General features: G+C 35.8%; 1 protein-coding gene across 1 annotated transcript; it reads right to left on the bottom strand.

Annotated features, from left to right (window-relative positions):
- Positions 1–247: 247 nt before the first annotated feature.
- LOC133288244 (sister chromatid cohesion protein PDS5 homolog B) lies at positions 248–25,699 on the bottom strand. Its single transcript, XM_061485960.1, has 26 exons — positions 25,604–25,699; positions 24,807–25,037; positions 24,489–24,670; positions 23,949–24,075; positions 22,974–23,201; positions 22,405–22,621; positions 22,127–22,272; positions 21,890–22,047; positions 21,656–21,805; positions 21,530–21,578; positions 20,846–21,034; positions 20,126–20,305; positions 18,025–18,164; positions 11,251–11,371; positions 9,605–9,745; positions 9,403–9,480; positions 8,437–8,579; positions 7,623–7,740; positions 6,224–6,358; positions 4,346–4,539; positions 4,097–4,244; positions 3,880–4,014; positions 3,643–3,741; positions 3,081–3,539; positions 1,929–1,978; positions 248–412 (listed from the first exon to the last, which is right to left on the bottom strand). Exons 1-26 carry the CDS (start codon positions 25,697–25,699, stop codon positions 304–306), a joined length of 4,023 nt encoding a protein of 1,340 aa, XP_061341944.1. The 3' UTR covers positions 248–303.

The raw sequence follows: 25,699 nt of genomic DNA on the forward strand, positions 1-25,699 counted from the left end.
TTTATTTACTAAAAAAATATCTTTTTTTAAATAAAAAAGGGCAAAAACTCCTGTAAGGAGTTTTTTGAAAGTTGTATCAACTTATTTTTAATTTGAGTTTTTAAGCTAAAAATTTTATACAATAATCAAATAGCTTTCAACTTTATTTTTCATTTTTTTTTTTTTAGCTTTAACTTAAAAATAGCTTTTACCTTTAAATAAAAATGAGACAAACATGCTACAAGTTAAATTATCCATTTGATGAAATTTTCAGGTGGCATACAAACAAATATCAGCCATGAGATCGATTTGCTGGTTGCTGCACTATTTACTATTTTCCTGATTCAGAGATGTTCTCTCTTTGGCTGTTAGACCTCCTGTTGTAGCAGTACTTTTCTTTATGCTAGTGAGAGAAGAATGTTCACCAGGATCACTGCAACATCCAACAGGTACCAATGTAACTTTTTTTAAGAAAAAAGACGAAAATGGCATGCTAAACATGAGTCATATGTGCAAACGAGAGGAATTGCTGACAAAAATGTTCAAAATTTATAGGCTGTTCAAGCCTCAATGGGGAATGCAATGAATGACAGAATTAAAAAAAAGGTGACATCAGATAACAGCATTGGCATGAAACTGAAGATAAATGGCAATGCTAGATATTAATAGACTACTGTATGAGGGTATTTAGCAGCAAGACTTCAATGAGTTGGACATATGTCCTCATGCTGCCCACCATGAGTTCACAAAAGGGCAAAAAAAAAAAAAAAAAACCAACAGAAATCAAGAGTGGTTTTAACTAAATGGCATAAAACCCAGACATACCCAATAATCTTCATGAATAATGACAAGAATCTGGAAATATAGTCTATAATAAGATGGTTTCAGGCAGGATATCAACTATGACGTAAAAATAAGGGATGTCCAAATAATATGCAAACAAAAATCAGAACTCCCCATCCGAAAAAGAAAAAAAACCCACTATGGGAGAATATTAAATGAGATTTGTTTAGACAGACAATGAGAATGTATAAAAGCAATTAGCCGGAAAAAAAAGTCATAGAAGACCTAATAAATGTGTTAGGAGTGTTACATAATTTGGGTTCAAGTGTACTTTTGAACAAAAACTAAACATGCTATAATTTGTTTGGACAGGCACAAAGAAGATAAAACTCATGAAATCAAAGCAAATACCAACCATAGTTTTGGGTTTTTGTCATGAAACAACTCTCCCAAAAGCTTAAACTATTAAATGAAGAGACATGAATGGTTTTGTATTATATTTCTAACACATCCCTTCATACAAGACCCCATTGCACAGGCCCACCTATCATCTTCTAAAATTCCACTCTTATTTATTTTTCTTTTCCGTCAATCTTTTCTTGCTTTTTATTTGGGTTCATTGACGGACAACCCCAATTAATTTTGGATAAAGGTGACGTTGATTGTGATGTAGAGAATGATGAAACAAGAATTGAACTATAGACCACTTAGTCATAGAGTTTCTAATACCATGTCATGAACTAAATCTTCCAAAAGCTTAAGCTGTTAGGCGAAAACACATGAATGGTTTTGTATTATGTTTCTAACACATTTCATAGACAATTCTTGGCAACAGACACATTAATTACAATGGAAAGTTACACGAATTGTTGGGAATTCAAGTCACATTCATTTGAAAATGACTAAGAAAGGACAACATAAGTGGAAAGATCCATGAATTTGATGTCTTAAGATTTTTGATTAAAATGTGCTGTCAATAGTTAAAAGTCATGTGGATGCAGACCAGAACAGTAGTTAGACAAGGACACTGATGTACAAGTTTGGAACCTCTCACTTTTGAAACTCAATATATGAACAATTGAACATGAAACACTTCAATTTACCACTCCTGATACACCTAAAAAGAAAAGACTAGAAAGTAAAAGTTGTCATCAAGTAAAACTCACCAGCGGCAGAAATTATTTTTATTTGAATCATCTGCCAGTATATCGTGCTTCTACACCAAAAAGTTAAATGACATTCTTAAGAATTGTTTCCACAAGAAACAGACTTAAGCAACAAGCAAAATTAAAGGGTAAAAAATGAGTTATCTTGCTTCTACCGGAAAGAGTTAAATGACATTCATAAGGATTGTTTCCACAAGAAACAGATTTAAGCAACATGCCAAACTGAAAGGGTAAAAAATGGGTATAGTCAAAATGAAGCTCAAAACATGGGATGTATTAATCCTGTCTTCTAGAAGGTAGAAAAGAATTTTGGCGATAACCTACTAGGTATTGATCTCACATCAATCATTAACAAGAAGAAAGCATACGTGAGACAATTAGTAACTTTAACAACCAAGGTTCTTGATGACAAAAATACTACACATAAATTTAAGGTAATACTGTTTGCTATTCCAGTCCCATTATGATCATCCAATTATTAGTTAACCTACACAAAATTCAAGGTACAAGTTATCCCAAAAGCTTAAGCTATTAGTAGTAGGCTAATAAATGGTTTGTACTTTTAATATGCCGCAGTTTGTAAAAGCCCTTTGGGCTTGAAGCTTGTACAGAGCACAAGTCTACTCAAGCCTTGTGCTGGAATATCTAATTCAAATAGAGAATCAAGGTATCCACGATCAAACTCTTAACCACTTGTCCAATGAGACTCTTATAACATGTCAAGAAGCCAACTCATCCCAAATTTAAGCTGTTAATAGATTAAGAATGGTTCATATCTCTAACACCAACAACCCTTAAAGCTTGAGTAAGCAAGAACAAAGAGGAATCTGACTTTGTTACTGTTTTTGCCACATGAGATTTATTTTCTCATCTCACTCATGAAAAACAAAAGAGAAACCTGGGCACAACATTTGGTATTGTCTCCATGTGACCCGAAGATCACAGGTCCAATTCATTTAATCAGCCTCTTGCAAATGCAAGGCTGCCTATGATAGACCCACACAACGTATATGACCCTTCCCTGAACCCTATGCATAGCAGGAGCTTTATAGCCCCAAGCTGCCATGATCATTCACAAAAAGTACTTACATGAACATGCAAGTATGACAAATAGTATGCAACTTTCGATACTTGAATGAATTTCCCACCAACCTTTGAGCTACATGTATCTTTGAGATTGGTTCTCGGGCATTTGAAATGTTGAACAGTACTACTAGTCACCGCATTTTTCAGATAACAAGCAGCAGCTCTTTTCGATTTACGGGTTGGCACGCATGATTCAGCCAGAGAACCCTTATAGCCCTCAGAATCACTACATGAAAGCAGGTTTCTCTCTAAAGTTTTTTCACAATGTTTTGATACACATTTTTGCAGTTTCTCAATTGTAGAGCATTCATGCAAACCAATTGATCCAGAACCAGACAAAGGCACATGTTTTCTCCTTTTTACTGAAGGAATATCAGCCCTCACAGTTTTAACGTTTGTTATTGCTCTCCTTGACAAATCGTCCGGTTTGCTACATGCCAAGTCCAGTACACCACAAATATTGATGTCAGGCTTTGGGACATCCTGTTGACCCTTGCGACCATGCTTAGGAAGTGATTTTGCAGGCTGATAGCAAAAAAAAAAAAAAAAAGGAAAACAAGGAAAATGAATGGCATCACCAAAAAGAATATGAAACAGTTGCAGCCTATCGTGTATACACCAAATATACCTTTTGAGCATATGCATGAGGGGCATTAGATTCAAGTGTGTGAAAGATGCTACGTAGAAAACTTTCATCAAAAAAGGACCTCGGACATTTTGAATTAGCCTGCCGTTAACAGATTCATCAAAAACAAAATTGCATGAATAAGACATAAAAACCAAATTGTATAAATAAATAAAAATTTAAAAAAATAATCTGATTAAATTTCTATGTGAAGCAAAGACAAGCCCTCAGAAAACTTACACTGTTCTTAGTGAGACTCACTCTATATAATGATGAAGGCAGCAAAACTTGTGCAGGGGCTTGCGATACAGAAGTTCTACTTTGATTTAAGGCATTTAAAGTAAATATTCCAATTTCAGCCAGCATGTGCAGCTTCTGCATTTCATGAAGCTAAAAATAAAACATATATACAACAAAAAGCAAGTAGCTACTGAAGAATGTGTTGAATATAGTTTACAGTAGTCATCTGCACATCAAAAGCATCCTCAACTTTTCTGATTGCTCTAAAAATACTAAATAGATGTACGACAGCGTCATTAACAAGGTCTAGGTCACCATCAACAATACTGGCATCAAGCAATGCCTGCAGGACAAAGAAAAGTGGACTGCAAAGAAGCAATCCAGATATGTCACCATCTTAGGCCATTTTCATATTGCCATAATTAGCAAAACTAAAATATTGCATTGGATAATAGCAATGTATTACCTACAAAGGTCAGCATACAGTTTTTCATCTTGACAGACATCAAATGGAAAGTCACTATCCTGAGCAAGCACGTGGATCAAGAAGACCAAAATGTATGCAGGGTAATCAATTATTGCTCCTTGAACAGCAGAAGTTTGTCGTTTACGAGCTACTATACTGTAATCCTTAATAAACTCTGCCATATATTTGTAGTTCTAAAATGAGCAGTATTAGTAACCATTAATTAGCACAAACATACATCAACCCACTAACAGAACAGGTTTTAAAAAATAAAATCATGAGAAAAAACAATAATGAGAAAATTGTAGGGGGGAAATAAAACACTACATCATCTTCTTTAACTAAGCTTATACGGGCACAGATAAAATTTGATAAGATTAACAAATTTTTACATGCCCATATGTTGAGTCATATATTCATTGGAGCTAAGAGTCACCTATTCTAGCATTGTGAGGTAGTTTGCCTTTGGTGGAGTAAGTTGTTTAGGCCAGTAGAGCATTGGATATATCCACCAAATTTCGAGGTCATTCTTTCAATCCAATATCAGAGGATTTGAGAGAAACAGGAGAGTAAGACACAATGGAATTGTAATCTTTAAGCTGGTTTTTGCTGCATTGAAATAGAGTGAAATGCTAGAATTTTTACTATACCTTTTTCCTTCACCTCTTTTGTAGGACACGCTTGTTTTCCTAGTCTCTTTGTGGGTTTCAGTACAAGGGTTTTTAAGGGCGTTCCTTTGTTAATTATGCAAAGGAATTGGTTTTCCCTTTGGGTCAATGCTTTCTTTCATGTTTCCTTTTCTTCTTTAGGAGGATTTTTTATCCTCAGTTTTTGTACTTCTTTTTCTCTTTCGAATCTCAATGAATTATTTTATCATAAGGAAAAGCAGAAACTGCTCTCAAGTGTCTCTGAAGAAGTCTTGGTCTCAGAACCAGTTTATGTAAATGGAACAATGTAACATAGTTTCTGAAGGAGGTCAGAAAGCTGGAACATCTGGCCTAGATACTGGGTGTTGAACAACATCATCTTCAATTAGTAATAAGTATTGCATGCTGCCCTTTGATTCCTGTTTTAACACTTTCGCAGTACAAGTCTATTGTTCAGAAGAAGCTCTTCCCACAGAACAGAGTTAATTCTGATATGTAGTGGTAGAAGAATTACATGAAATTCCTCTCTCATCTCTCGTAAGTCCAGACTCCGGAGAATCCTGTTCTCTGGCCCTCACTCCTGCTGCTAACTGAATAACTGCCTTCTCAGGCGGTCCCTCTGTCCTATTTATGTCCTAACTAAATAATTGTTTGGGAACTGTACTAACTAACTCTGCTAACTAATCTGTTTGGAAGCAGCTCAATAAGCCACCCTTTCTTCCTCTGTTTGGGACTCAATAAGTGGTCTCCTTCTAGCATAGGCCCGGTGATAGCGGATGAGCTAAACTAACATTTTCTTTATCAAGATACAAGAAGAGATTAGCACGAAACAGGAAAGATAATGATATCAATCATAATTTGGGGGTGCTGAAAGGTACATTCTAGTGGGGAGAGTGCAGAGATGACAAATGGAGAATATTTGGGGCAATGCATAATAACAAAATCAATGAAAACAAGGGTGCACATGATGTTGGATGCAGAGAAAGCTACAAGATATGCTGGAGTTCCCTTAGTATTCCCTATAGGTTGAACCAGAGTTGATGGGTGAACATCAATTATGACATCGAAATTGCATATTTAATAGGACCTAGGAAACATAAGACATAGAGAGAGCTGCTACCTCTGTAATTTATTTAAAGGCCAAATAAGCAACAAAAGTAATGTAATTCAACATGAATCAAAAATTATAAAAAAAAGAAAGTAAATATCACATCCATAAAAGACATTGTACATGATATTGCAGATCCTCGCTGCCATCTGTCGCTACCAATGCAAAAGCACAAGCAAATCTGATAGGTAGTTTACGCTCCTTCAACAACTTTTGTGTTTTACTAAGAAATTTGCTCCGAACAAAAGAAGAAGAGTCCTGGAATATGAAAGGAGATGGAAAAGTTGATATAAATAATATAATTGACTTGAATAGAAAAGAGCTGAATAATATTTTTCTGAATTACCACTGTATATGATTTCATTACAATACATAGTCCTGGCTAAATAATTATTTACCGAAAATAAAGCCTAATTTACAATAACAAATAATCTTAATAACAACATAATTTACAGTAATTACAGGGAATATCACGTTTTAGTGAATGTGGGACTATTAGAACTTTCTCCCTCTCAAGTTGGTGAATGAATATCTATCATTCTCAGCTTGTGTAACATTATGAAATCTCTAAGAGAATAATCCCTTAGTTAATATATCTACCAACTGATATCCCGAATAAACATATGTTGTGGTTATCAGTTCACTATCAAATGTCTCTATGATGAAGTGTCTGTCCATTTCAATGTGCTTACTTTTGTCCTTTAATTCTAAACCAAATTATGTGCAATCCTAATAGTTGATTTGTTGTCACAATAGTTTCATATATTGTGCAATCTCGTATGATAGGTCAAAATTCAGCCTTTGCACTTGACCGAGCAACCACATTTTGTTTCTTACTCCTCCATGTTACTAGGTTTCTATGCATAAACATACAATAACAAGATGTTGACCTCCTGTCAATAACAAGATGTTACTAGGTTTCTCAACTTCCAGAATGTTGGTCTTCCCCTAAAGTAAGGACAGGTTAAAAAAATTCATTTTCATGGTGACATCCATGGAAACAAAGTAATGACAACTTGAAGGGTAATAGTATTTGCACCCTTTTTGTCAAGAACATAAACCAAAAAATATATATTTGCAGAAAAGAGCAATGAAAGAGCAAAAAATGAATAAGACCACATGAAATGAAAGCAAATGTTGCAATGAAGGCAGGCTTGGAAAGAATTGCAGAAGCAGAGTCTCCTAGATCGAGAGATCTAATACTAATTTAAATATAAAAGAGCTTAATATTATATTCCTGAATTAGCATTTTACATGCTTTCATTACAATATATACAGATGGCTAAATAATTACATACCTAAAGTTAAGCCTAATTTTCGATAACGAATAATTTTTCCTAATAACAATTTTTTTTTACCAAAATTACAACATTTAAGGGGAATATCATGTTTGTGTGGATGTGGGACTGTTAAAACATTCTATTTCTACTTCCGTCATTGGAAACTAAGATAAAATGCATATTCATTATACTTTCCAATCCTGCTGAATTATTTAAAATGTAGAGAGTCCAATATTACATACCTTCGCAATCAAAATAGTGAAGCGAAAAATCTCTGGAGTAATACGTAAATCCCACTTCTTAGCAAGACGAAGAATTGCCTTTGCAGCAGCTAATCTAATATGAGCCTTATCATTTTCACTACACAGTAAATAAAAAGAAAGATTTATTAGCAAGTTCAATGCATGAATTTTTGTTTTTGTTTTTGTAGGGGAGTTCAATGCATGAATTTGAATAGTTCAATGTGCGCGCGCACGTGCAGATAGGTTAGACTTTTAGTTATTAAGAACATCACTTAAACTAGCCACTAATCGAACTTAGTAAGGTCTTTTACAAAACAACGATAATCAACTATAGATTGTTTAACAAATAATTTAGAAATTCATTAAGAAATCCTTAGTACGTAACTCTTATTCTAAATGAAGCACCTGAGACGCACTAAGTTTATAGAAATGAAAAGGTATGATACCGGGATTTCGTATACAAGAGCAAAATAAGATGATGTAATTATGTAAATGAGCGAAAAAACACTTAGATTATTTTTTGGGTACAATGACAGCATGGAAGTTTAAACTAATGACCTTCTTCAAACTACACAAACCAGTTTAAATCATGTCAGCTAGTATCATTAGACAGTTTATATTTCATGTCGCCATTAAGATTTTATGCTTCACGTCAGCTAGTCTCATTTGACAGTATAAGTCATTATAACTTCAATTTTTTTAAGTTGATGAGGAATGAAAGTAAAAGCATTGTATATAAAGCTAATGCTTACAAAAATTTCACACAAAAAAAGTAAAAAGTAAAAAATAAAGGAAATAACTATAAAAGTCATACCATGAGCCTGTATCTGTACTAACAAAATTATCACTTTCGCATATCATTCTTGACAAAATGTCCAGCAATCCATTAATATTCTGTTTGACGTGGTTCCCTTGATAAGGCAAAGAACTCCTTACCAGTGTTTTCAGCCCATAAATCTGCAAAATCAGGATGCAAGAGAAATTACAAAGCCATTATCAAAGAAATACTTAAAAAATTTCCCCATTAGTACTAAATGACCCTCATCCCATATATTGCACTAAAAAAGAGGTTTACTATGCGAACCTAAACACCTGCTTTCAGTTCTCTTTAAAATGTAAAAACATAAAAAAGGCATCGGCACTGAACATTAAGTCCAAAGCCAAAGGTGTAGTGAAGTATAAATAAATTACTCTGCAAGTTTGGGAATAAACTATTTTGGGGAAATAATCATTTTTTTCCAAAGCTCTCTCAGATGCATTTGATTCAAAGCTAATTTGGCCCCAAAATAAATTCCTTTGCTTTCCACAACCCTAAATATTTAAAGTGACTGGCATTATAAAATTGAGTAAGTAGATGTAAATAAAATACGATGTCTCGGTGTTAGATAATAACTCTATGGGCATTAAAGTTGTTAGAGTTAGAGAATTAGTTTAAATAGCAAGAAAATGTAAGGGGAAACCCTTGGAGGAGATTTCTCTCCTCATTTCTTTGTTTGTAATTGAGATACAGAAGTTGCTCTTTTTCTCTCAATTTTCTCAATTTCTCCGCTCTTTCACTCTAAAATTCAGAAGCAATTTATAGGTTCTTAACACACTGGGGAAACTAGTTGATTTTTGGAACAAGAAAAAGAAAATTCAATACATGGACATGAGATTCAAGTATTCAACATGACACAAACACAACAGCATAGCAAATTATATTCCCCCATTTTGAAGTTGATATCTACAGCTAGATGAGAACTACTGAATTTAAATACACTATTGGATTCCTCTTACAAACCTTTAATTGACAAGATTTGCTACATTGAGAGGTATCATGAAAGGATGTCGCACCATGACCATCATCCAAGTGCTCCATCTAATCAAACATGTAACTCACCCCATGAACAATTCTAGCAGCTGAAACACTTTTGCAGAATATCAACATTGTTCTGGAAGAATAAATTAAACAAGCAAGACTACATATGGTTAAATTCAATTACTTGAATAATCTTCTGGCATATATATGATGTGATCTCTTCATCTCGAGTTTCAAAAGTTGAAACAGAGTATTGTGCAATGCATCCCAGAGATTGCAAAATTGTTGGGACATTCCACTGGCTATACAAAGAATCAATTAGTTCCTGGGCACACACACAAGAACAGAAAGAGATTGTGTCAGTTGTCATTACTTAGAAGGAAATCACCAATTATTTATAAATGCCTCAAATTAGCTAAAAATGTTATCAGACAGAATGAATATCAATGTACGGTGGTTTAATCTTTCATTAATCAATGAAGATGCAAATAGGTGTGCAAGATAACTAGTGGTGCTGGTGTTGCTAGTGCCTCTGGCTCTTCACGCACCAGCCCATCGACCACTAGCCGACGCAGCATATCGTGTTCCAGTTCAATGGAAAACCCGAGTGCAGCCTAAATTTTCCAGATCTAGCCTCTCCGTTGTTTGTCTCTTTCCCATGCCAACATAGGAATGAGGATGAGAACTTTGTAAGACACTATGCCCCCAATCGAGCCTCTCCCTGTTCTCAATACTTTTTGTTCTAAGTTTTTTTTGGGTTGTTGCTTCTAAGTGTTGTTGTTGATGAACATGAACTTAGAGGATAAGTTTTAATTCTTGTTCTGCATAATTGTTTGTTAGGATATTTCCACTTATTATCATTCCAACAAAATCTTTTCTTCCTTGGTGATGAAACGTTTCAACTTTCAACCAACTATTCTGGCTTATGATCATGCCAATCATTTTGCTAAGCTGCCTTTCCAGCCATGTTTTATGCAGCCCACATTATATTGTTTGGTTATTTTTTTATTTTTAAAAGGCATACATTTTTAACAAGCTTAAAGCTGAGAAAGCTTTAAATTGAAGGAGAGGATTGAAAAACATGTCTATATTCATTATATATACTTGACTAGTTTCATTATAGTGTCTGTGTTCATACTTGTCTACGTTCATCTTCCCTTCTTACCTCTTTGGTTATAAACACTCTGTAGTGTAGTTGAGATACACGAATTTCCTCTGAAATTCAACAGTGGATAAAGTACGATTGGGAACCTAAATATTGAAGTGAACAAAAACAATACGAGAGGGAGCTCAACTACAATCTCTATCAGGATATAAGCCACGGGTGTGTTTCCCTAATCATTGACTCAAAAGGAAGCCTAGACAACTTGGAGAGGTTCTGTACCATTCTCTGCAATTTTGCATGCGTAGGGTGAACTAACAGAGCATGGATTCTAATTGGGGAATGCAGGGTAAACATGAAAAAGGTTGGAGAGCTGGTAGAGGACAACGAATTCACATCTAGAGTCAATTTATCAGACCCAAATTTTGGTCATGCAAAACAACAGAGTAATTAGTGAAGGTAATCAAATAATCAAGAGAATGCGACAAACAACAAATAGAAAGTTAATTGAATGGACAACCAAGAACATAAAGTATAGAATCAAAGAACAAAGAAGGGTGGGGATGAGTCGTGCCAATCCCATGTGATTGTACTTAGGAACAATCATTTTTTGAGCAAAAGGAAATAAAAAATTGTGATTTAGTTGGGCATGCAATACAATATTTGTTTTCCTCCACTAAAGTTACAAATATATTGCTGGAAGTAGCATCCAAACAAAAAAAGTGTACCTCAAATAAGTTTAAGAAAACAGAATGCTCGGAACTAAAGGTAGCAATTGCAGAGACTGCAACTTTGGCCTGTCTGCGAGTTCCACCCAAGCACATTCTCTCAAGAAACGGATAAATAACACTGCAAAGTAAAACACATTAACTAAATTAGAATTTGAACAAAAGATTAGTTTACTTATAATCAAGAGTTAATTCAACGCTAAAATTTCTCCATTGAGAAGCAGATATTCAACTTAACTCCAATAAATTCACTACCTTAATCATAAAATAATAAAAGACATGTCCATTTAAGAGATGGGTTAGGCGCGTATTCTCACGCGTGCGAATTTTCTTGTTCTGCTAGGGTTCATTCATCGTGATTTTTTCTTTGAAGCTTTTCTTAATGGGGGAAGTGATTTCCATCAATAGTGAACTACTGTCCATGTCAAGAAGGAGCACTAAGCGAACCAAAAATGGTGAGGAGATTCCAACGGAAGCACGGATGAGGGAAGCACTGAAGGAGTACCAGTCTGGACCTTCAGTGATCGAAAAACAAAGATCATTTGCAGAAGTAACGGGGGTGGAGAACGGAGTGTCAGGAGATGCCTTACCCTGGTTAATCGAAGAGGAAGAACCAGATCTGGAACCTCTGGACCTATGCATGGGTGAGATCTCATAATGGGGATTCCAAACAGTGATAAGGGAGGATGGCTCAGTGGAAATCAGGAGTAATAAAGAAGCTAGAACAAGGATGCGACAGCGCTGGAAGAATGCTCTGATAGTAAAGTTGCTGGGAAAGAAGGTAGGGGTCGGATTCATGAAGAAAAGATTGGAGTCTCTGTGGGCTAAGACGGGAAGCATAACGGTAGCGGATCTTGGAAATGAGTTTTACTCAGTAAGGTTTAGTAGCCTAGAAGATCTAAACCTAGCCATCACGGGTGGTCCCTCGGTCATCTTAGGCCATTATCTTGCAACGAGGAAATGGGAGCCATGCTTTGATCCTGACAAAGCCAACATTCACAAGATGGCAGCATGGGTACGACTACCAGGTATTCCTCAAGAATATCGCGAATTTCCGATCCTTAGTCACTTGGGATCTGTTATAGGAAAAGTTCTGAAAGTGGATAAAACCACTTCTACTGGGGACAGGGCTAGGTTTGCGATAGTATGTATAGAGATTGATCTCTCGAACCCTTTGAGAGGGGAGTACATTCTTGACGGGTGTAGGAAAAAAGTTGAATATGAGGGGTTATTTTTTATTTGTCTCAAATGTGGGAGATATGGCCACAATTCGGACTCTTGTCCAGATTTTGCTAAGCCAGCATCGACACCCAGCCCTGAAGAAGCTCAGGAACAGCCTTTGGAGAACCCTGGTCCTCAAGGTGTTGGACCTTGGATGGTAGTGCAACGCAAGAAGAAAGGCCCCCAAAATTTCCAGAAAATGGAAAATGGTAACAACAGAACTTTTAGAGAGGATTTATCCAACAGAAAGTACCTGGTTGGTCCAAAGTCAGTGTTGAAAAGTGAGAAATCCACTCAAAAAAAATCTTTCTGATAAGAATTCTGAGGCTGGTACTTCCAATTTGAAGGTTAACAAGGAGAATGACTCAGTGGATAAGAAAAGCCGACCCCCAGCTGAGGGGATGAAGTTTACAGCAGTGGCTTCTACTACTGCTAAGAAAAATCCAGGAACAAAATCAATTGTGCCAACCCCAAAGAAAAGTCTTGTTAAGACTCAAAGTGCTAAAGGAAAAGGAACTATTGTCAGTTCCCCTGCTAAACTCAGTTTAAGCAATAGCTCATTGCAAAAACCTACTCAGAATCCCTCTCAATTCCCTCTTGGGCAAGAGAAAGGCAAACTATAGGGAGACTTGATGATGGCTGTGGAAGTTTCTTCTGGAGAGGGTAACCTTGATGGTCTTAGTAGCATCAATCTTGTTGTCAGTTTGAATGGTAATGACACAATGAAGGATCCTAACCCCCCTGATCTTGTTATGGGAGAAGAAGCAAAGATGGTGGAAGCTCAATCAGGTATGGACTTGGAATCTTCCCTATGTGCTAACCTTAATAATGCTATGATTGTTAGTAGCTCAGGGTGTGATGAGGGAGAAGCTGGAAGGCAGGAAATTAATGTTGAGAGTCAAGTTTTGAGTAGCAAGAACTCTGGAATCTTGCAACAACCCAAACCTCTCAATGAATGTCCTAACCTGGAACTGTAGAGGTGCTGCTAAGAAACAGTTTAAAAGCACTCTCAACAGATTTCGAAGGAAGCACAAAGTGGGGTGGCTGCAATCTTAGAGCCAAGAGTTAGTGGTAAGAAAGCCATTAGCATAATTCGTAGCTTGGGATTCTCCAACTACATTATTGCTGATGCAAAAGGTTTTGCTGCTGGGATTTGGATAGTGTGGAATCCCATTGATATGAAGATTTCTCTTCAAGTTACTCATGATCAATTCATCCATGTTTGGGTGGAATTTCCGGGCAAAAAAGGCTTCTTCTGGACTGCTGTATATGTCAATCCTCAAGAAGGGAATCGTAGGGTGTTATGGGAGGAATTGAAGCAAATAGGAAAAACTATGAATGAACGCTGGATGCTATCTGGTGACTTCAATGAAATATCTTCAGCTTCTGAGAAGAGAGGAGGGGAGCCAGTGATTATAATTGTTGCATCAGGTTTAATAATGTGCTGGATGCTTGTGGTGTTATGGATCTGGGGGGTGGGGGAAATAGGTTCACTTGGAAAGGACCTAAATTTCTCCATCTAGAAAGAGTTTATAAAAAACTAGATAGAGCAGTATCTAATGATGAATGGAGAGCAAATTTTGAGGAGGCTGATGTCCTAGTTCTGCCTAGGCTTTTTTCTGATCACAGCCCTATCCTTGTTAGATTGGAGAAGGAGGAGACCAGCTGGAGAGAGAGGCCTTTTAGATTTTTGGCCACTTGGCAGAATGATCCAAGATTTAACCATTTCCTTAAAGAAAACTGGAACCAGACAGCTAGCTTGCTGGAGAGTGTGAACTCTTTTATTCCTTTGCTAAAGGAGTGGAATAGGAACATTTTTGGATTCACTCATTATAGAAAGAACAGAGTGATAGCTCGTATGGAGGGTATTCAAAGACAGTTCAATTCCAGGAATAGTTACCAGCTTGAGGAGTTGGAAGCTAAACTGAGGAAGGAGCTTTCTGAGATTCTGGATCAGGACGAACATATATGGTATCAAAAGTCCAGGGGTGAATGGATCAGAGATGGTGATAGAAACACTCGTTTTTATCACACTAGTACTCTGATTCGTAGGAAAAAAACAAAATCCTAAAACTCCAGGATAATAAAGGCTGCAGGGTGACTGGAGAAGAGGATCTTATTGCCTTAGCCAGAGGATTTTTTCTCGAATTGTTCAAGGAAAATATTGATGATCTAGTTTGGGTGACAACTAAAAGCAGCTGGCCAGAAATAAGAGAGGAACAACTTGCTAAGCTATCTCTGAATATTTCCTTTGAGGATGTCAAAAAGGCATTTTTTCAAATGCCTCCTCTCAAAGCTCCTGGACCAGATGGACTTCCAGCCATGTTTTATCTAAGGAATTGGGATTTTTTTAAAACCCAAATATTCAACAGTATTCAATATTATCTCCATCATCCAGATCAGATCAGAAAGGTAAATCATACCCTCATTGCTCTAATTCCTAAAGTTGACAGGCCTTGTTTGATGAGGCAATTCAGGCCCATTGCCTTATGCAAATTTGTTTATAAGGGTCTCAGTAAGATCCTAGTCAACAAAATCAAACCTGTCCTAGGGAACATTATATCCCCAAATCAAACCAGTTTTGTTCCAAAGAGACACATACAGGACAACATCATAATTGCTCAGGAACTTATTCATTCTATGCACAGGATGAAAGGCAAGAAAGGTTATTTCTCTATCAAAATAGATTTAGAGAAAGCTTATGACAAGCTCAACTGGAAGTTCATAAGAGCAGTCCCAGAAGATCTGAATTTTCCTGAAGATTTGACTGGTGCTATCATGGGTTGTGTTACTAGCCCTTATCTTGAGGTTCTATGGAATGGAGCAAGAACTCAAGGTTTTCAGCCTCAGAGGGGAATAAGACAAGGGGATCCTCTACCCCCTTATCTTTTTGTTTTATGCATGGAAAAACTCACCCACTTAATTATGGATGAAGTGGAAAAGAAGAATTGGATCCCAATCAAGGCTGGCAAATCTGGTCCTTTTATATCTCACCTTCTGTTTGCAGATGATATCATCCTCTTTGCTGAAGCTTCCCTTAGTCAACTGAACAGTATTATCAACTGCTTGAAGATGTTTTCTAGCATGTCAGGTCAGTGTGTGAGTATAGAGAAATCTTGCATTTTCTTCTCTAAAAATGCATCTCAGGAGGCTGTGGATGAGATTTCTAAGGTTAGTGGTTTTAAAAAGGTGACCTTGGTCGGTATCTGGGAGTTCTGATGAGGCATGGAAGAATAGGAAAGGATCACTATTCTAAAGTGATTAATAGAGTTCAAAACAGACTTCAAGGCTAGAAGTCCAAGTGCCTATCTCTAGCAGGCAGAATCACTTTAGCTAAAAGTGTAATCTCTGTCATTCCTTGCTATCAGATGCAGAATAATATTCTGCCAGTTCATGTATGTCAAGATATTGAAAAACTGCAACGCAATTTTATTTGGGGAGACTCAGAGTCCAAAAGGAGAGCTCATTATGTAGCCTGGGATCAGTTGTGCTGTCCAAAGGAGTGTGGAGGCCTTGGTATTATCAATTTGAGGATTCAGAATGAAGCTTTTAAACTTGGCAGTTCGTTAAGGATCAAGATAGTTTATGGGCCCAGGTTTTGATTGGCAAATATAGTAGAAAGCAGAATCCTAAACGTAACCTGATTGCTAGAATGAGTGACTCTACTCTTTGGAAGAATATTTGTACTGCCAAAGAGAAGATTGCTCATCATCTGGAGTGGGAGATTGGCAATGGTAAGGATACTTTTTTTTGGACAGATGTTTGGGGAGTTGGGCAAAATAATCTCTTTGAGATGGCTTCACCCAAACCTCCCAATTCTGATTTAGATCTTAAAGTATATGAACTTGTTGATTTGAGTACAGGGGAGTGGAATTGGAGTTATCTGATGAATTTTCTTGAGCCATCTATTTTAAGTAAGATAAAAAGCATTCCTCCTCCTAATTCCAGCAAACCTGATGACTGGTTGAACTGGAAAAATAGAAGTCCTGGTTCATCTCTTGTGAAGAATGCCTACTGTCAGATGATGAATTTTGGCAAAGGGAAAGATAAAATCTGGACTACTATTTGGAAGTGGAGAGGGCCTTATAGGATTGCTGTTTTTATATGGTTGGCTTGCCTAAACAAATTACCTGTTAGAAGCATAACTTGCCAATGGGGTGGATGGGAGATTAATTGCCCAATTTGTTTCACTGATAAAGAAACTATAATACACACACTCAGAGACTGTAAAGCTGCAAGAAGTATATGGGAAGTTTGGTTTGATGGGATAGTTCCTATTAATTTCTTGAGTATAGATGAGGCTGGAGTGGTTTAGGCTGAATTTGGATAAACCTTTCTCAACCGATCTCTGGAACTCTTGGAAAGAAGTCTTTTTTGTAACTTGCTGGTTCTTATGGCAATGGAGAAATGCCTCTGTTCATGAGGATCAATTTTCTTGGCCTCTTGATCCTGTTCACAGAATTCTCAGCTACCTTGCTGATATAAAGAAGTATAACACTTCTGATCCTCTCATACCTAGGCCTGTCTTTCCCTTTTGTTCTGTTGTCCCTGATCAGAATGAAATGCAGGATGCAATCAGAATCTATGTTGATGGAGCAGTTAGCTTACATTCCAGTATAGGAGTTTGTGGTGGTTTTATATGTTCATATAATGGTGATTGGCTGGGAGGTTTTTCTCTGAAGATAGGAGTTTGCTCTCCTTTAGAAGCTGAATTATGGGGAATCTTGCATGGCCTATAGCTTGGAGGTGTCAGAAAATATTTGAAAATTTGGCTTGGATGTGATAGTAAAGAAGCCCTCCTCTGTATAGATGATCAAGCTGATCCTGGCGGTTTTGTTTCCCTTAGCAACAGAATCAGGAATACTGCTAATAGTCTTGTTCAAATCCTTTGGAATTTTACTCCTAGGGAGCTGAATGATTGTGCAGATACAGATAGCTTAGCAAAGTTAGGTTTTAAACAGAAGGGTGAAGAGATGTTGTTTTATTCCTCTCCCCCTGATAGCATTTTACCTGCTTGGAATTCCTTTTGTTCAAACTTACTGGTTGAGCATGCTACTTCAAACATGCAACGGTTATTAATATAGTTTCTCTGGGCTAGGCCCTCCATTAATATCAAAAAATAAAAATAAAAATAAAAAATTCAAATAATTTAACCAACTTTACATCTTGTGAAGCCCCAAAATCAGTATTACCCTAAAAAGGGGGAAGATAGACCAATTTTTGAAAATCAACGAGCTAAAAAATTATATATGAAATATGTAAAAATTACTAGGAGTCTTGAACCAATACCCCACAAACTGCATCGCAAAGGAATTGAGACATCTGTCCTTTTAACAAAAGCATTATGGACTAAGGCATTAAAAAAAATTAGTTTCTTTTACAAAATCCATTCAAAGTAAAACAGATACATTACGTGCCGTACAAATATTATTTGAAATAGTAAGGACTAAATGGTAAATTTTGTTAAAACAGACTTTCTACTGCTTAATTTTGTTAGAAACATGGTTTCATGTCTTTCAACATACATACAAGAAACAAAGAACCAGAAATTACCTGAGGTTGAGAGAAATATGAGAGCCTGCCTTTGTTATAACCTCCATCAGCTTATCACTAACAGGACTTTCATGCTCCAACAACATTTGCAATTGCTTTTCAAAGCCTTTCAGCATTGAGGGGAACATACTAACAATAGCCTGATTCAAGTAAAATGGCAGAACAATTAATCGAAGAATCTACATTCAAAATCTAAAATAAATGAGAGGCTTCCTTCAATTTGGCTACCATAGCTAAAATAAATCTAAAAATCTTAGTAGTCATCAAATCACTTCACATTCAAAATCTTCATTACTTTTTGAACTAATTACTTTAACATAAAGACTTAGACATTGCTAGAAAATACGCAAACACACACACATCAAAACCATTACTGAAACCTAGTGGCTTGAGCTGTTATGTTGAATAAGTTATTTCACGAGGTATCCAAACCCCTTTGTTCCGCAACATCCAACTAAGATGCACATATAAATGGACATGTATCATATCCCAAAATAAAAAATCTAAATCCTTTTAACATGTTTTGATGCTTTTTTTAATGTTTTTTTTACATTTTATTCAGTTTACGTGCATTTCAAAATGTTTCTTAACTTTTTTTATGTGTCTTGTTGCATTTCTAGATGTTTTGAAGTATGTTTGAAACATTTCATTTCAAGAGGTCTAAAATATATTAACATGTTTCAAGTTTCCACCCCCTTCGATTATTACCCAAAATTTTATAACCAATAGAAATTCCCGAAGGCAGGGCAGCAACATTACGGCAGTTGTACAAACAATATGCACACCTATATCCCACAAGTTAAATACAAATATGACAGCAGAAAGCACATATCACTGCCTCTTAGGTTTAGCCACCCTTATTTTCATTCTAGTATAAATTTCAGCATAAGACAGTTAAGGATCTATCACAATAAACATATCAAAAGCATTCTTAAGCCTCATTATAGCATAAGCTTTTAGGATGAGTTAATTCTTTGGCAGACATAATCACAAAAACAATCACAATAAAAGATCATGACTGAATGCACTTGAATACACTTCCCATTGTTCAAACTGTCCTTTAATTTCCAGATTATAGAAAAAGAAAAAATAATAAATAAACAATGTTTGAAATAGCTCTGATTTCTGCAATAGAGAGAAATGCTTTTGCGAGAATTAATTTTGGTATAATCAATTTCTTGTTTGCAAATATCATCCAAAAAGCACGAAAAGTTAATGTCCTTTGTTCAACTGATATTATGAAAATTTATTTTACTTTTTAGCGTTGAAATCAAATAGCCAAGAAGATTTCATGTTTGGTGTTTACAATATTAACAAAGGACACTTACAGAGGTAAACTAAACAGACTAGATTTGCAACTTCAGTCCAAAGGAGAAGCAACTATTCCATTGGAGAGTATAGTCTGCCTTTGCATTAACCAAAGTTTACCCAAAGACTAATTATTTTTTCTACCAAAAAATAAATACCTCCCGTTGAAAAGTGAATACCAAAAGCTCGCCCCAAACACCACTAAAATAACAGGCTTCCCAAATCCGTTTTGTACTACTTCATACAAAACATAACAAACAAAGGATATCAGCCTCAAGTAATTAAGGTTAATTCCCAAGGAATATAAGGCAGTTACATTATATGGTTCATGCATTGTCATTGACATTCCTTCCTTCACCAATTGATAATTATCTTTCTTTTTTATTATATAAGCTACCCAAAACAAATGAGGTCATAAATCAAGGACTCAAGGGTGTAAACTATCTAGACGTTCTTTACGACTTTGGCTTATAAATTATGACTAAATTGCAAATACTACCACATGAACCTCACTTCAAATATTTTGCAGCAGGATATATACAATAACAGGAAAATTAACAGCATGAACAGATTATGCCATCACAGTTTAGGTTAGCTACCTTTGTTGGAATGCTTCACAGGTCATTGTGACACTCTAGTATTTTGGGTTGTCTAGTGCCTAATTTTATTTTCATGCAGCAGGGTTAAATGATTTATTCCCTCCACCACAACCAACCCCCTAGCCAAAAAAGAAGAAAAAGACACCAACCAACTAAAAGAAAGTATAGATCCACTAAGCAGCTAGTTTTGTTACCAGAAGAAGATTTGCAGAAGAATCCTTCCAGTTCATAGTTCCACTTTCACTATTGGAAAGATAATCTAAGATACACTGGACATGCTCTGAGCTGAAAATGTTGGATGAACATTTGGAGAAGAGTAAACGTAAAAACTCATAATTTGGATTGTTATCTCCAATCATTACCAGAAGATCATCCTGAAAAAAGAAAAAGGAGATTTAAAATGGGGAAAATGCATGGTTAAACAAAGACCAAAAATAACCACAAGGGGAAAATTTATTATGGAAATAATCCAGGGAAATATGGAACAAGATTTATAGAAGAATTCAAGAAACTTAATGAAAAAAAATTGATTACGTATACTCAAAATATAGAGTATATAATATCTATTCTGAATGCAATTCAACTTATAAGTGCAGTCACAAATCATAGTCATACAATACAACATGCCAGGACCATAACCAGCAACGTCAAAATCCAAGAAGCCAAACAGAAAGAGTTCAATTCAGCTACTATATTGATATGTTATATGACAAAATACATGCAACCAAAAGGATCAAAGGCCAACAAACTAGCTATATATCTACAAGCTAGCAGGACATGCAACATCACCTAACAAATTTCAAACATATAATAGTTCTCAAATAACACTTAGACAAACGGCTGATACAGAATATTTTATGCATCAAGAAAGAAAGTCAAAACAAGCAACATAATTGGATAAACAAACAACATACTTTAATGGCTTGTCCAATTGTGAAAGTTTGTTCCTCCAACAATCTTTCAAGTGATTTAAACACATTATTATCTTTAATTTGGTCTAACTTATGGAGGCACTCTTCAGCTTTGTGAGAATCTGGGAAGAATGCTGCCATTTTTGTAAACATACTTTCAATCTTCTTCTGTATTTCTTCAGAACAAATTTCCTGAAAAAGTTATAAAGCTCCATTACTTTTGAGCTACCAAATCATGGTCAGAAATCATAAAAGTGCCTAAGTGCTACATGCTGACCCGATTCTTTAGTATTGAAAAAAAAACATTACGTAAGAGTAAAATTTGAGTCAATGAAGTAAGATTTTTACACCATAAAACAGCAAACTGTAAGTCTTACTCTCAAGACCCTCATGACTCTCCTACTAGCAACTTCATTCTTGTTCCATATTGTGTTACAGAAAAATCAAGCTTCATAAATACCCTAATTATATGCACAAGTTTGTGATATCAATCTCTCAATCTGTCCCGCTGCAATTACAACTCAATCTAATCAAATATTAATTTGTAATCAATGTATCTTCTACACGGCCTTCATCACCTATATACTAAAACCTTATTAGAATATTCCACCTATTGCTAAACAACAAAATGGGCCAAAAGTGGAGTCCCTCCTTATGAGTAAAATCACTCAATCATTGTATTTGTACCTTCAATGTCTTCCGCATAGCCAAATAGTTTTTCATTTCATTTTGCAACCTGAAAAAAGAAGAAGGAAATATTTGTTAATAATACTCCACTTTCATCCTATTCACAGTAGCATGTTGGTTTGGTACCTTCTCTTTTGAGTCAAAATAGCATTCAGTGACATTTCATGAAGGGAACTGAAAAGTGAAAACATGTGTATCCAGTGCTTTGTCCTTTCCTCAGCAGAAAGATGCTCAGGAAATAAACCATCAGCAAGAACAAATTCCATGTTCTGTGACCTGAAATTCTATGAAAAACGTTTACTTCTGATAAGAGAACTCTAATTTTGATTCAACTAGCAATCTTAGAGTGCATGAGCTGACCTGAATTCCTTACAATCTTTATCATAGCAAAGCATCACAATTTTACATGGAATATCTTCGAAGTGATCACTAAATGTCATACTGCCTTCACAACATTTCTTGCAGTAATCTTGATATACTTTAATCAACTTCTGCAAGGCCCTCTTTCTAACAGATATCTGGAAAATAATTTTTAATTGTTAGGAATTGTGTATTTTGTCCTTCAGCAGGCAAAAAAATTCAACAGGACATGCATGCCTTTTTATCGCGAAGCCTTTCAGTGGTTTGAGATATTAGTTTGGATGGAACATGCTTCAGGTTTGAGCAGGAAATATCACAGGCAACAAGAACTGCCTGCATTCTCACTCGGTCATCAACGTCTAATAGTCGATCTTCAACAGAAGCTGCTCAGTCGAAAGGTTATCAGGAATTACTTGGATGAAATTATAAGGGCAATTGAATAATAAATATGAAATTGAACAGCTTAGTATCAATAAACAGCAAACAAGGACAAGAATATCTGTTGAGCAGCTTACTGATAATTTCATTTGATTCTCTACCATAAGGATTTGCCATATAGAAAGCTTTGGCACACTGTAGAGCACTAATTCTAACATCCACAGATTTATCAGAAAATCTTTTCAAAAACTCCACAAAAAGATCATGATACAACTGCGCAGCATGGTGTTCAGGAAGTGCAAAAAGCTTCCCCACCAAATTGACAGCTTTTATCCGAACATCAACCTGATCAGCCTATGCAGTGGAATGCAGATATAATTATAAAAAAGAAAAGGGTAAGAATATCAATAAAGGACAAATCACAGTGACAAGGCTCCCCAACTTGAGAGGAAAGGGGTAAGGTCAATTGTACACAGCCTTACCCTTGCAATTTTGCAAAGAGGCTGTTTCCTTGACTCGAACCCGTGACTTTCTGGTCACAGGGAGCAACCTCACCGTTGCTCCAAGGCTCTCCCCCTTTAAGAATATCAAAAAATTTGAAGAAAAGAAATAGAATAAGCATGTTAAAGATAAATGAACTAATTCCAAGCAATTGGATTTAACTTATATAATACTTTAAAATTTGATTAAAAAGGAGAGGATATACCAATAATTCTTCAATTAAGCTTGGGATGACTGCAAGAAGCATCTGAGGGGCACACTGAAAAACTTCAAAGATAATTTCATGGTAAAATTCTTTAAGCTCACAGTCCACAGCGTCTCTGTCATGTATACAAGAAGTTAAAAACCTACAAACTAGGGGGTTCAGCTCATCCTCTTGTGCACAAGTTTTGATGACTGATGCAGCAAGTTGATAAGCAGCACGAGTTGCATCCTGTCGCTCAGTCAGGAACAGCTAAGTGAGATTTTGTAACAATCTAGGTTTCGTTTAAAATCAAAATGTGTTTTAGAAACCCAGAATCTGGATGTCCAAAAGAAAAACTTGTAACATCAAAATATAACTACAACTCCATAATTATGAACAATGGTATTCCCAGTAATTATAGTGAAAATCAAATCGCTCAATAATTTTCAGCCTCCTTATCATGCATTTATCTTGTAAGACTTTACAAGTCATGCCCAAAGAATAATGTTTTAAACAAAGATTCTTTTCAGTAATGCATTGTAAAGATATAGTGTCATGAAAGATCAGGAAGAAGCCAAACAAGGCTAAATCGAGCAACTTGATTGCAGCAAAGACTAATCAGAATTTTGGTCAATGTAGCTATAAAATTGAGCAAACATTTATGGCAAATCTTTTGCCATGAGAGGGTAGAAATAGTCTGTCATTACTTTTCTTGAACATATCAAATATGTTGTGTATGTTGAACTGAGAAAATAAATGGCACACACAGATATATATATATGCAGATTGACAAGAAAAACAATGAATCACAATTTTTTTGGATAATACTCACATTCTTGCAAACAGAAAGGACAAATATATGAAAACACATTACAAATATTTTAGCCTTAATCATAATGGATTCTCAGTATAAAGCTTGCTTCTCATGAAAAAATATCAGAAAATAAATATATTAAATATGCTAGAAAAAAACAAAAACAAAAAAAGGGCTCTTACTTTTTTCCGCTGTATAAGATTTATTAAAATCACTTCCAATAGTTGTTGAGAAGCCTCCTCACTCTCATTCAATATGTTTATCATTATAGAAGACATGGCATAAATCAAACTATCATGGTGATCATCTCTGCAAAAGGGGGTAAAGTAGATTAAGTGTTGTTAACTCTTCCATTAAAAATAACAATTATAATTTCTACTGAATTTTTTTTCTGAAGTTACTTAGGAATGGTTTTCTGAAGTTGCTTAGGAATGGTTGCTGCACAGGAAATAACAGCTAAGGTTAAACTACAACCTCCCAACATCTGCTGCACTCCGTCACTTTATGAAATTGTTAAGGTCAAGTGGATAGTAAATGATAATTCCGTTATAAGCTAAAATCTAAAAAAAAATTCTTACAGCTCGGTCACTGTTAGTACCAGACAAATAGACCTTCTATGAATATAACAGGAGGTTTATTTTCCAGTTAAATAACAAGGTAAAATTAAGTAAAACTGCTAAGCAATAAGCACAGGGAGGGGGAGAGAGAAGGTAGATGTCAACCTCACAACTGAGAAGAAAATATTGAACATCTCGAGAATCAGGTCTATGCAGTCAATTTCCAGCATTATTACACAGCACCTTAATTGAGCCACGGTGTCCAATACTTTAACCCTTTTTGAAAAGAATGGACTTGCAATATCAGATAGATCCGCAAACAAACTAATGATAAGTTTAAATACATCCTGAAATCAAAACGCAAATACATCTGCAATCAGCAAAAAGGTTAAAGCAGTAGACAGTTCAAGCCCTCAAGTGCTTACAAACATAACAGGCCAAAAAAGTGGAAAGCTGCATGCATTTCAATTATGTTACACATACCCTTAAATGCTTGTCTTCAAAAGGCGGTTCAGGTGCCTTGACTCTAAAAAGTTCAGTAACACATATGGCAACCTGAAGCCTAATTTCCTTATCTGCGTGTTGAAGCAGACCGCGAACCACAGCATTAGCCAGGGGCTCCAAAGCAGCTTCTCGTTTCTTAGCAGCTTGTACTTCTTTAGCTGTTCGTGGCTGAGGAGACTGTTCTAACTGACACAAAGCATTTGCAGCTTGCTGCAAAGAGTGCAGAATAACAACAAATAATGACAATTTTTCACTTTGCACACCAACGCCTTAGATAACAACCAACTAGTCATTAGCACCTTTGTGTTGGAAAAGGTTGCAGGAGATGAAATTGAAAATAAAAAAAGAAACTGAAATTGATTACAATGGAGCCACAAATGAATTGTATACTCATCAAGAAGTAACTAATTATCCAATTAATCACAACCAACCAGATTAAACGTATTAATAACTCCAGACTGAAAATTCAAGCCACTAGTGTACTAAGATTGCTTACTCCGTATATAGAGTTACAACATTCTCGCGCTAATTCAGAAATCAATTACCATTTCGAATTCAACCTAGTTCAACGTAGAAATCACAAACAGCTTTATAAATGATTGATAGGATCGATTTCGAAACAAAAACGTGCCATATGCACCATGCGGTTTATATACGACTGACAGCAACGACTACACTTAGAAATTTAGCAAGGTGCGAATGATGCTATGAAAAGCAAAAAAACAAGAGAAGCATGCGATTGTTCCTATATGCGTGGGGTAGAAGGTGAGCCTTACTCGCAGAGATTTGACGATGATATCCTTTTTCTGACGAGTTCTTTGGGCGAGGAGCGTTCCGATTTTGGAGAGTAGTTGCAGCGAAGGGTCATCCAT

Source organism: Gastrolobium bilobum, unplaced genomic scaffold (assembly GCF_033153095.1).
Source record: "Gastrolobium bilobum isolate Gb01-03AN ecotype WA unplaced genomic scaffold, APGP_CSIRO_Gbil_v1 utg776, whole genome shotgun sequence".
NCBI lineage: Eukaryota > Viridiplantae > Streptophyta > Magnoliopsida > Fabales > Fabaceae > Gastrolobium > Gastrolobium bilobum.

Excerpts from the sequence above, each read along its gene's own strand:
- LOC133288244 (XM_061485960.1), bottom strand. The coding sequence starts at position 25,699 with ATGGATGACCCTTCGCTGCAACTACTCTCCAAAATCGGAACGCTCCTC. Across the intron at positions 22,622-22,973 it reads GCTTAATTGAAGAATTATTG|GCTGATCAGGTTGATGTTCG; the intron begins GTATATCCTCTC and ends TCCACTGCATAG. Across the intron at positions 3,540-3,642 it reads CTCATGCATATGCTCAAAAG|CCTGCAAAATCACTTCCTAA; the intron begins GTATATTTGGTG and ends TTTTGCTATCAG.